This window comes from Gambusia affinis, linkage group LG20 (assembly GCF_019740435.1).
Source record: "Gambusia affinis linkage group LG20, SWU_Gaff_1.0, whole genome shotgun sequence".
Taxonomy (NCBI): domain Eukaryota; kingdom Metazoa; phylum Chordata; class Actinopteri; order Cyprinodontiformes; family Poeciliidae; genus Gambusia; species Gambusia affinis.
In genome coordinates, this window is record NC_057887.1 from 19,496,249 (window position 1) to 19,508,424 (window position 12,176).

The following is a 12,176-nucleotide window of genomic DNA, read 5'->3' on the forward strand; positions in this document are numbered from 1 at the left end:
TATTCAATACAACATTAGTATTCACTGCTGTGTTTAGGATGAATCACATTTTAAATATTTTTCTGGAGAATGAAAAAGTCTTCATCTGCTATAATTATTGACAGATAAGATTCAAAAGATGTGCACCTTTCTTGATTTTCTGTGTACTAGAGGTTGACACTGCATTTAATTATATACTGCCAAGCAACAGTCTCTCGACAACACCTCTAAGAGAACCATTGTTATGTGACATAATGCGTTTGACCCATTGCATTTAACATTGTTTTGCAATGACCTCCAAATAGCTTCCATCCAGATCATCTGTAATTCAGCTTGTCTGAAAGTTGCAGTATTTGGAGGGTGCCAGAGTAAGTTGGATATAGCCATTATTTTCTTTCCAAGGATTCAAATTCATTTTTGTAAACATTGTTTTAATTCAACAATTTGTTCTAAAAGTACTATTTATCTTCTTTCGTATATTAAAAGCACAGTTTCTGTTAGTCCAAATGGGAAAAAATTTATTAGATCAACATCCAACATATTGGATGTTGGGGTGTACTGGTGATCTGTTCAGAGTGTACCATTCTTCTTGTCCAATAACCTCTGGATATAGGCACCAGCCTGCATCCCAACCTGCAAGAAAAGATGGGTATATATGATGGATGGATGGATAGATGGATGAATGGGACGTAGGGGTGCAAAAGGGAAAAATAGTTAGGTAACCTAGAGTCATTGTATTGCTTGGGACAGTTTTCAAAAGCTTGAAGCCAAAAACTTTAATCTGTAAAGTATAGTGTTCAGGAGTCTCTATAGGTGCATCGATTGCAGTTTTCTGGCCAATCACCATTCTTTAGAAAGCCTGCCCTGCCAATTCTGATTTTGGTCGTGCTGGGGTTATTTTTTTAGTGTGAAAAGTTGGTGAGTTGGCATCATTTGGGTGACTATTGTTAACTGTGCATGTGTAGATATGATTTAGTGGGTGAGTCCCTCTTTCTCAGCAGTGCAAAAAGTGAAAGTGGCTGATTTTCAGATCTTTTTGGCGGTAAATAAGATCGGTTTCACATATGAGTGTTGGCTGACCACCCAGAATTAAAGAAACTGTTGCCAATTTATCAGTGCACCCAATGTTAATTTTATTTCACAGATTATCAGCTCCCTCATACCGTTGTCATCATTTTGACATGGCATAGCCTGTAACTCAGAGGGAAATGATAGCTTTCTATTTGTTTCTGGGCTGACTCTGTTTGTTGCCTAAAATCATGAGATTGCATCAGAGTTTATGTTAAAGTTTATGTTTTTTTATCTGGTACAGAGCTGCAAAAATAATGTAAAAATAAACACAATTTGCTGCACGTAGGCTCTTTCTGTAGTTTTAAGATCTCTGCTTGAGAATTCTCTTGCACCTAGCACATGACTCCACATGACAAACTATCTCCTTTTCAAAAATCTTATGTAAGCAAGTAACAAAACTGTCAAATTAATAACTCTAAAGCACGCAGAGACAACGTATAAAATCTGTTGGTTTTTCTATTTATATTTTCAGCCAACCTGACAGTAGATGAATTGGGGGCAGATAAAATGGACTTCTAAGTTACTTAATACATGATTTAGAACTATGCTTACTTCTAGATAGCCTGACATTGATGGAAAATCTGTGTGTTTAGGTCTTTGCGATAAACTCCCTTTCCAAACAATGAACAGAAAATACCAGGATGTAGAGCAAACAGTGACGCAGCATCCGATGCCACAAAGTCAGATAGGGGTGGCAGAAAGATGCTTTTAAGCTCGGAGACACGCACACTGCAGAACATAGCATTTACTTCTCGGTTCATCAAATGTTGCAGTGATATTATAATTTGCTTCAGCGGCTAGTAGTCCTAATAAACAAAAATTTCAAAGGTATGAAGCAGCAAGGGAGCAAAATTACTGTTTTAACTCTTAACACCTCTCCATGCCCATTCATTACCATTTTCCCAAAGCTAATTCACTGTATTTGTAACTTAACCCTGGTGTCCACAGGAAATTATTTTATAAGTGTGTATAGACTGTGAATGGATAAAAGATTTAAAAACTTTAAAACCTATCCACCTGCTTCACCACCTGTAATGGTAGGCCAAATTTGTATCATTCTTGAACTGTGATTGAGCCATGCAAAGTCATTCTGAAGGCCATACTCTGGACATAACTGCAGCAGAGGTACAAAGTGAACAGATAAAAGAACATGTCTTGAAATGACTGCTTAAACTGCAGAGATATTAAAATGGAGAAATGACTGGAACTCTGCTTGCAAAGATACATGAGGAAACAAAATATATCTACCTGTTTTCATTCATTGTTGGTAAAACTGGGCCAACATCGGGGAGGAAAAGAGGCTGAAAAGATTAGTTTCTTTTGATTGCTAGTTGTAACTCATTGCTTCCTGAATGTTGGTGTGGTTGTATGAATTCTGACACACTGTTTTTATGTGGAGTAGGCTTGTTGGCTTAACTATATCACAGGGCTGTGAACTATGTGTAGTGTCAGTAGGGAGTGGGCGGGAGACTTATGAGGTTATGTCAGAAAGCGAGAGAGAGAGCGAACTAGAGAGAGAGACAGAGAAGTAATGAATGTGGTGAAGAGAAAGTGAGGAACCTCTGCTGTTGCTTACAAGAACACCAAGCAGGTGAGTGACAGAGAGCAGATAGTACAAGTTACAGAGTTCAAGTTGGAAATGGACTTAGGGAGGGAGAAGTAGAGCAAAGAGAGAGAGAAAACAGGAGAGGGAACAGCTGTGGGAGAGACGGGACTGTCAACTCAAATGTGGACAAGTGTATCGTGGTCACCCTGGCGCTGAGCTGTCAGAACGGAGGCTGAGCAGTCAGCTTTGTCCAACAGCCATGAAGCACTCTCACCAAACGGACTTCAAGCTGATCAGTGAGTAGGGGAAAAATGAAGTACAGCGAGACTGCAGGTTTCCTCGCTCTGCAGTGCAGGGAAATTGTAACTTTAAAAAGCTTGCCGGTGATCTAATGGTGAAAATATGGAGAATTGATCTGCATCTGAGTTTGCTTGTATTTCGTGTGGGGTGAATACGTTTGCAATAAGGACAAAAACATATGTTAGCACATGCTAAACTCTGCTTTCATTAGTGAAGAAATTGTACTATTACCTTAGCTGCAGCTGCCCAAGTCTGTTGTGGTCATCTTTCAGTTGTTATGCAGATGAGATATCCAGGAGTATGTTGATTTTTTGGAGTACATGTTAATTAGTAACGCTGATTAAAGTGAAGTGCATTTTACAATGGATATTGTTTAGGAAAAATTTAATTTAATTCCAATTGTTTAAAATTTTAGATTAGACAATGACGTGTCTTTGCTCAAATTGAGCACTTGAGAGAATACACAAACCACGTCTTTAAGGGAGTGTTTTATGCATGTTTCTATGTGTTTCCATGTGTTTCCAGAGTTAAAGCTTCACTCTGGACTTCTGTTATTTTAGTTGTTGAGTTTTAACTTTTAGTACTCCAAGCTAAATTGATCACTATTTATTTATTTATTTATTTATTTGAATTGGCTCATACTGTACTTCACAAACCATCAAAAATTTCAAATGACTGTCTTTATTTTGATTCATGAATTAAAGGCTCATTTTACAGTGCTCTAGTACTAAATGGGCTGTAGTTAGAAGAAGCAAGCTTCTTTATAAATTCGACTTTCCTGCCAAAGATGTGGTAAAAGCCTTAAAATAAATTTTTGTTTTGATGTAAGGAATTATATAATTGTTTATTTAGTTATCATTAACTTAATTTCATTGGCTGGGGAAAAGAACTAATACATATTTTCAATACATAATTAAGTGGAACCCAAACAAATATAAAAGTATAACTCAATTTAAGGTAAGTCAATGTAATTGGAAAAGTTTAGTCATGAGTGGATTCATTTTTCTCATACATTTATATAGTAATTTTGAAAAATAATTTTAGAATCTGATTTAAACGTTTTAAATCATTTCAGTACCCCAGTTCAATGAGTGAAACACACAGATTAATTACACAGATAAAAATCATAAAAACATCACACCAATAAAAACAATTGTAATACATTTATATGCTACACAAAAGTGTAACTATAGAAAAGTATGTTTAATACTTTCCTCAAGGTTATTTTCAAAAGTACTTTTAATCTAACAAACATTCCTCATCAGAACATGTTTTCTAGTTTATAGAATATGAGTTTGTGTCACTAAAACTGTGGAGGGTAAATGAAAACAACTTAAATTGTGATTCCTTTAGATAAAGCCATCATTAGAACTGTCCAGGAGTTCAGAATCCCTGTCACCAAGTCCACGTTTTATTGAACAATCATTATTCCACCTATTTAAAATTGTGGAGGTTGCTGCAATGGAATACAGGATAAATGAAAACAATTGGACATTGTAATTCCTTTACACAAATCCATCATTAGAACTGTCTAGGAGTCCAGAATCCCTGTTAAACTTCAGTCTGATTAGTTTAAGTTACTGTGAAGTACAAATGACTTTCCATGGGATGAGAGTTTAAACTCCATTTTCCTCAAACATTATAAATCCTTCAGTACTTGTACAGATGTTTTTGATCGTCCTTGGTTTCATAACACAGAACTGTTTATTGGATTTGTCCAAACGTCTTTTCTCTGGTTTCTGTCACTGGCTTCATCTCTACTGAAAAAAAAAAAACTGAAACAAATTCAGCGTTAGACGCCTGCAGCTAGTCCTTTTCTTTGAAAGAGTTAGTTTATCTGATCAGAAAGGAAACTCTCTGATATGCAAGACATGTTAGCAGTTTCACTGATTGTTTATTGCTTCTACAGCAGTATAATATTTGCCCGAGTGTCTAAGTGATGTTTATTCTGAGGTGTATTCACTTTGAACAAGAACATTAAGTGGTCAAACTATTATTTACACATCTGTTATGCTTATTAGGGCTTGGTTTTTATCAAATGCTATATTTTACTGAAGATCTCTATTGTGTGCCATCCTGAAAAAACATAAAACATAAACATTTATAAATTCAAAGCAGTGATTTGTTTGGAGTCATTTCACTGGAGCTGTCTGTGCTTCATCTGTTAAAGTATACTATATTCTCCAGAGAGGAAGTTATCAGTTCTTGACATGCTCATGAAAACAGTGTTCAAATGTGTGCCACTGTCTGCCAGAGAGATAAAAAAAAGATCTACCACGTTCAAGGTTTCTTTCCTATGGTTGGTGTAAATCCCTTTGATTCACCAAGGAAACAAGTTAAAAACGTATACTAGTCTCAGTTGATTCTGGGTAATGCCTTAAGATCATTGTTTTATTTGGTTGTATTTGGATGATTAATGGTATTTCAAATTACCCAGGAGGTTTTTTTTTTGTTAGATCATTTGTTTTATTGATTCATAAGCTCAATATGTCTCTTTTTCTCTTATTTATTTTATTCTAATGAGTAATTGTGTTTATTCACATGCAGCTTTCTCTGGTCCATCTAAAAACCTAGGTCTCTGTTCAGTTGAAGTGAACTCTTGTCCAAATCTGTGTGTGAATTCAAAGCAGACCAGAGACCACTCCGAAAGCACGAAGCCAGCTAGAACAGGGCATCCTGGTTAAATAAAACTAAAACAATCTTATAAACCTTGTTCTAGAGTTAGAAATGACTGGTGATTTTTTTAACCATTACTGCAAATCCAACCCTGCATCAAAATCAATAAAAGAAGTGCTTCAGCAGACAAGAAATAACCTTTTAAAATGATCTAGCAAAATTCCAAATCAAAATCTTTGACTTTTGATTTTGGCTGTCATCTGAAGAAGGTCAGGAAGACAACATGTCTTCTCAGTCTGAGTTAATGGAACTTCAGAGTGCTATGAAACATCACATCAGCCCTGCATTTCAGCAGAGGTGTGTAGACTTTTTAATGAACAATAATTATTCTGTAGCATGGCGTTTACCCATGTTGAATAGCCATAGATAAGTTCCATCATTTTAAAATAATAAAATTAAAATGGGTGTATGGTAAACCATATTTAACGCTGCAGTCCTCAAAGGATTCACCTCTCACATATAAACGTAATCAAAACATCTGTTTCCTGTTGTCAGAACACAAATAGTCAATGTATAATTGTTAAAAAGGATGTTCAGCTAATCTGCATCATCCGCTACTGCATTCAGAAGTGCTTCTATTAAAGCACACACGCAAAACAAAAGCATGCACGTAGGCCTTTTGTATTCATCATGCATTATAGATGAGTAAATCCATGCATAATCACAGGGACATCATTTTCAATTACTCCCGGCTCATATTCTATCAGTCTTAAAGGAAGAGGGCGGTATTCTTAAAATATTTATCTAGTCAGGTAAACGTATAGGTTAGAAATACTGTCCACTTCTCACTGCGAGTTGTAATTATTTGAGGGGTTTTTTTTCATAAAAAAGGAAGTTTAAGCTTCATAAGTAAAGTAAGTGAAAGAATTTGAAAAGCTGGACAATATGCATTGATTACTTTTTGTTTACTGGCCATGTTCTCCCTCATAGTGTTGGTTTACATTTGCATTTACATTCTTTCTTTCAGTATCTTTAAGACCTCTTTGTCACTGTCTTGGCTAACAGCTGTGGTTGACTGCATTTGTTCAGAGGATGAATAAATGAATGACCATGAAGGGCTGCTGCACAGTCATCAAATGAAGATGAATAATTTGAGCTTGTCTTAATTTACACTTCACAGGAGTGGCAATGTAGCAAATAATTCTTGTAAGAAATATGGTTCACATTGAGCAATACATATTTAAAATATAGTTTCATCAACATTAAAGCTCCCTTTTTTTTTAAATATGGAAGAAGTAAGATTTTCTTTTCTACCTATTTGTCCATTACTGTTGATTCAGAACAACATTTTTAAGCTGCTTCTTTTCTAGAACTGAGATGTTTTAATGTTATATTTCAGTCAAAACAACCATATGTCATAATATTTACACAAAATAAAAATGGTTAATTTCTTATAGTTAAAACAAAAAGCAACACTTACTTCCATTTACAGCATTTAAAAATGTTACTTATAATTCATTTCTAACAAGTTTTCAACATGTATATTAAAGGATATTACTCCTTTTTACAAGGCGTATAAGAAGCTGATATAAACTGTTATTATCCAAAGCCGATTGTAAAATCCACTCAGTGTAATTCTTACACATACTCTGTCCTCGCTTTCATCCTGCACGCTTGTGTGCACACATGCTGAGAGTCCATTATAGAAGCTGTGAGGCCGGATCCACAAATCAAACTGTGTAAATAAGCAAGTTTTGCTCCCGCAGAGCACTCACTACCGTTTCCATGCCTACGTGTTGCCAATCTTATGGGTTACCATGGTCGGCCCTTTAAGAGAGTGTCTGGATACGTACGCACACAGAGTTTTGTGTCTGTGTGGTTGCAGGAAAAGTAAATAGGCTTCTTCATATGACAATTGACAATGACCAGAGAGACTCGAGGTCCTGATGTTGGTGTTAATTAATGTACATCGTCTTGCTTTTACTATCAACTTTACGCAACTTATAATCTCAAAACATTAATAAGCTGAAAGTGGTCTATGTAAAGCCACTTTCAGCAACTCAAACTTAACTGTTTGAGTTAAGTGTCTGGCACTTAACTCAAACTTAACTGTTTGACTTAAGTGTCTGGCACTTAACTCAAACTTAACTGTTTGACTTAAGTGTCTGGCACTTAACTCAAACTTAACTGTTTGAGTTAAGTGTCTGGCACTTAACTCAAACTTAACTGTTTGAGTTAAGTGTCTGGCACTTACGGTAACTCAAACTTAACTGTTTGAGTTAAGTGTCTGGCACTTACGGTAACTCAAACTTAACTGTTTGAGTTAAGTGCCAGACACTTAACTCAAACATCTTTGTAATGGATAACAACAGATAATGTTTATGTAGTGGCAATGCTGATCCAAAAGACATCTTTCTTTTTTTCTGATTAGATGTGTTGTCATGGCTTTGGTCTGACTAATCACCAACCCATACAGATTTCATCCTAATGGATTGTTGTAGAAGTTCAAGCTTTTTTAAGATAGGCATCATGTCCTGATGGTTGCAATATGAAACTTTTGAAAGAGTCCCCTTTTAATGATCCCTGGAAATGTTTGTTTATGTGGCATTCATCCCGACAATGTACAGAATGTCCACCTGGCAGCCCCTGAACCAGTGTAGAAACTGTCCATTAGTCCTTTGTTAGCAGAGATCGGGACAGGTTTGCATTTGTGCGAATGTGTGTGTGTATGTGTAAACAGACAGACTAATGGGCCTGACTGAAATCCAAACACAGGAACTTGCAGATGATCTATGCTCTTTACTTCTAAAGGAAGAAGTGGGCTTGCTGTTGTTGACTGATGATGACTACATGGTACACAGGGACTTTATGTGTCTGCAAACTTTAAATATTCAGGATAAAATAAAAAACCACATTTCAGTGAAGCTATAAATTTATAAGGTTGAACGGGAAACATCAGCCTTTGCTTGTTCCTGCTTTATGTCCTTTTTAATGTACTGCCATGTCCTTGAGTAGTTTCTGCTTTCCATTCCCACCTTCTCCTCTTCACCCCTCTGTATCCTTTCTACTTACTCTTCCTTAAGAAGTTATAGATGTTGATATGACCTAAACACATAATGCAAAACTTATGCTTTGTCTTTACATGTCTCCAATCCTCTCTGTCTCCTCATTCAGAGCGTCAGCTGGCCAACAGTATGACCAGCAGCAGCTCTCTTCCTCCCAGTGTGAGTGGGATCAGCAAGGAGCTGGCAGAGCTGCGCCACCTCGTTCAGTTCCCAGAGGAGATTGCCTGCATCCTCACAGAGCAGGAGCAGCAGCTCTATCAACAGGTAAAATGTGCAGATAGGGGTGAGGATTTTGATGACAAACTGGGATTTTTTTTTATTCATAAATAAAAAAAAATAATTTCAAGAAGAACAAATAACTTTCTTTTCTTTAAACACAACACACTTCAGTAGAATCTATACCATTCTGAAATTATTTACATTTAGTCCCAATACAACCACAAATTGTGTTTGTGTGCTTCAGTGCAAAATTGTGACGTCAAAGTGAAATGATTCATGATTTTAAACATTTATTTTGGGTGGAGCTTTAATTTTCAAGGCTTGCCACACTTTCTTAATTGGGTCTCTGTCTACACCTTGTCTTGGCCGTTCTATCATTATTTATCTTTGATCTAACCGCTTCATCATAGTTCTGTCTCTGTGTTTAGTCTTTGTCCTGGAGAAAGGTGAGCCTCCACTCTTGACTCAAGTCATTTGCAGTCTTGATTTGTAGTTCAATTTCCAGACAGATAAATGTTACACAAAATCCTACATAGAGGCTAAAACAGACATAAAAATACTCCTCAAAGTAAACAAAAAGGAGAAATACATAAAAATCTTAACAAATAAGAAAAAGAAATAAATGAAGAATCAAAACACTGCAATTAAATACTTAATGTATATAGAAATTTAAAAAATTTACTAAATCTAAAATCTAAAATCAAAAATCTAAATCTAAATCAAAAATCTCTTGCAGTACTGACGCCGCCTCCTATCAACTATGACCAGATTTGATGTTTCTGGTGAAGAAAGAGCATCCGAAAGCATGATTCTGACACTACCATGGTTTATGTTGAGCATGGGTGGATGTGCAGTGATAATTCTCGGCCACTCATCTTAAGGGGTCAATATTGGTCTTATCTGATCAGATAACCTTCATCCACAGGTCTGCTGTTTGCTTTATATGGCTTGCGGTAAACTTCATGTAAGACTTCGTATGATATTTTTCAACTTTTATTTGTTTCTTTCTCCTCATCCATAAAAGCCACATTAGTACAGTCCATGATAAATAGTTCCCCTAATTCTCCCTCTTGAACCGTGGATCTCTGCAGCTTCTCCAGAGTTACCAAGGGCTTCTCAACTGCTTCTACCATTTGTTCTCTCCTTGATCCACCTTTTGAGTTTAGCTGCACGGCCCCGTCTTTGGTACATTTGTTATTGTGCCATGCTCAGAAGATGGATTCATTTATGCTTAATGACTTGTTCAAAGCCTGAAATATTGTTTTTGATCTACCTCTGCTGACAGTCAGTTGAGCTTTATTTTTATTTATGCCTAAATATAACAGCAATGCATGTCCGATGTTTAATTGTAAAACACTTTTAAATTATGCATCAGTTCCCTTCCATCCCAAGTAATCTCTAGTTTGTGTTAAGAGTCTTAAAAATATATTGAAGTTCAAATGTGAGAAAATGTACTTCAACAACTGTCTTGTCTTTCTCCAGGTCTTTCCTTTAGATTACCTCTGCTTCCTCACTCGAGATCTTGGCAGTCCTGAGTGTCAGACCAGACGCCACCCAAACCTCAAGGCCTCGCTGTCGGTGCCGGCCATGCCCACGCAGAATGCTCAGTGTAGCAATGCTGTGGAGGACCTAGTGGCGCGGTTCAATGAGGTGAGGCGGCCACTTGAGAAAACCAGATATCTGGTTGAGAGTTTTTTATTTTGGCTCATTGCTTGCGTTAATGTAGATTTACAGGAAGTATTTCCTTTATGATGCACATATCTGAACTGTGCGTGTTCTGTGTTTCGGTTTTAATAGCAACATGAAGTCACTAAAACAACTTGGCAGCACTGGTGTTTATCTTTAAGACTGTACAACATGATGTCAGTGTAGATTAGATTATCAAAACCGCTAAACATTTTTTTATGTTGTTACACGGGGAAAATATTAAGAACAGAATCAACTAAATAGGTTGCTTTTTATAAAAAAAAAGATTCGCTGAGAACCTTGTAAACATGGTGACACTATGCATCTGGTTTTTGATATTAATGTACAATTTCCTCAAGCTGGACCCTTCCTAGTGGATAACCATGCAAGTCTATCATTGTAACAGAGGATGTGTGTTTATAAGCACATTTATTAAGTTGGCTAAACTTATACTGTCGTGCCTTGTTTATTTTGGTGAATTCAACTATAAACTGTTATAAAAATGCTGAGAAAGAACAAGTGTTCGAAGAGCTGAGATTGATTGGGAATGATGAAGTCATCTGTAGGTTGCATGCCTGCTCTATCAGCTGGTTTTCATTTAAGTCTGCAAGAGGGGAGACATAAAATCGTTCTCCAAATGTGCAGCGTGACCATGTATGGGCAGAGTGGAATGAGAGTCAAATGACAGCAGTGATTCTACCCTCAAGTCAGTGATGAATCCCTGAAGTGACTTCCTACTCTGAACTTTTGACTTGGATTTAGTAAGACATATTTTCTAAGTGGAAGTGTACAGTATTTTGGATTGTATTCATCTACTGTTGTAGATTTATAATTTTACAAATCATACATCTATATTCATTTCGGGGTTTAAGGGTTGTGTTTTGCCATTATTGGAATTTGTGTTAAGATGTATTTGAGTTATTTCGGTCTTAAAAACTAGAGGTGTTGCTTTTGAATTTTGAATTGAGCAGCAATACAGAAATGGGTAAAAATAAACAAGACATTTTCAACTGTGGTGTATGTAATAATGGGGGGATCCACTGATCAGAGTCTTACAATTTCTGTTTTTTGCAAACCCATACAAGATTATCTAAGACATTAGACATTAAAATCTAATATTTCTGCCATTAGTGGTGAAAGATGAACTATTTTTTTTTATATCGCCTCACGTGCTAGAAAGTAATTGCTGTGTGTTTGTTTTACTATTTTAAAACAAACACAAAATGAACACAGATGGGACAATTTGAACTCTTATTGTATCAATATAGCAATTAGAAAAATTCTGAGGCCAACATTTCTGAAACAGCTTCTGCAAACATTCCCCAAAGAATTTAGCTATGAGATTTCAAATTCCAGCATGTTCCACTTACTCTTCCTGTTATCAGCTGGAAGTCTCGTTCTTTCACATTTTCCCACTGACATGTCTCAACATGTAAAGAAATATATTCTGAAATTGTGACTATAGAGAAGATCAAACTTTAGAGTTTCTGTCTGACCAATCATCAGGTTGGTTGCATTGAACAGCTTATTTTTTGAATATGTCAAAGTTAAAAGTTGCGTTTGTTAGTTTTTTAGTTTGGGTGAAAATATTTTACTTTTCTATTAAATTTCATATTATAAAGGTCTATAACTGAAAAGTTTGAAGTCTCTATATTAAGTTGACTGAAAAACTGTTCGGATGTGCATCATAGTAT

General features: G+C 36.1%; 1 protein-coding gene across 3 annotated transcripts in view; it reads left to right on the top strand.

Moving 5' to 3' along the window:
• plce1 (phospholipase C, epsilon 1) overlaps positions 1-12,176 on the top strand; it is an 84,275-nt gene that overhangs the window by 41,410 nt on the left and 30,689 nt on the right. For all 3 annotated transcript variants that reach the window (XM_044102280.1, XM_044102279.1, XM_044102281.1), the window contains exons 8-9: positions 8,687-8,841; positions 10,279-10,446. In XM_044102280.1, coding sequence (XP_043958215.1) covers positions 8,687-8,841; positions 10,279-10,446 — 323 coding nt within the window. The remainder of the gene's footprint in view (positions 1-8,686; positions 8,842-10,278; positions 10,447-12,176) is intronic.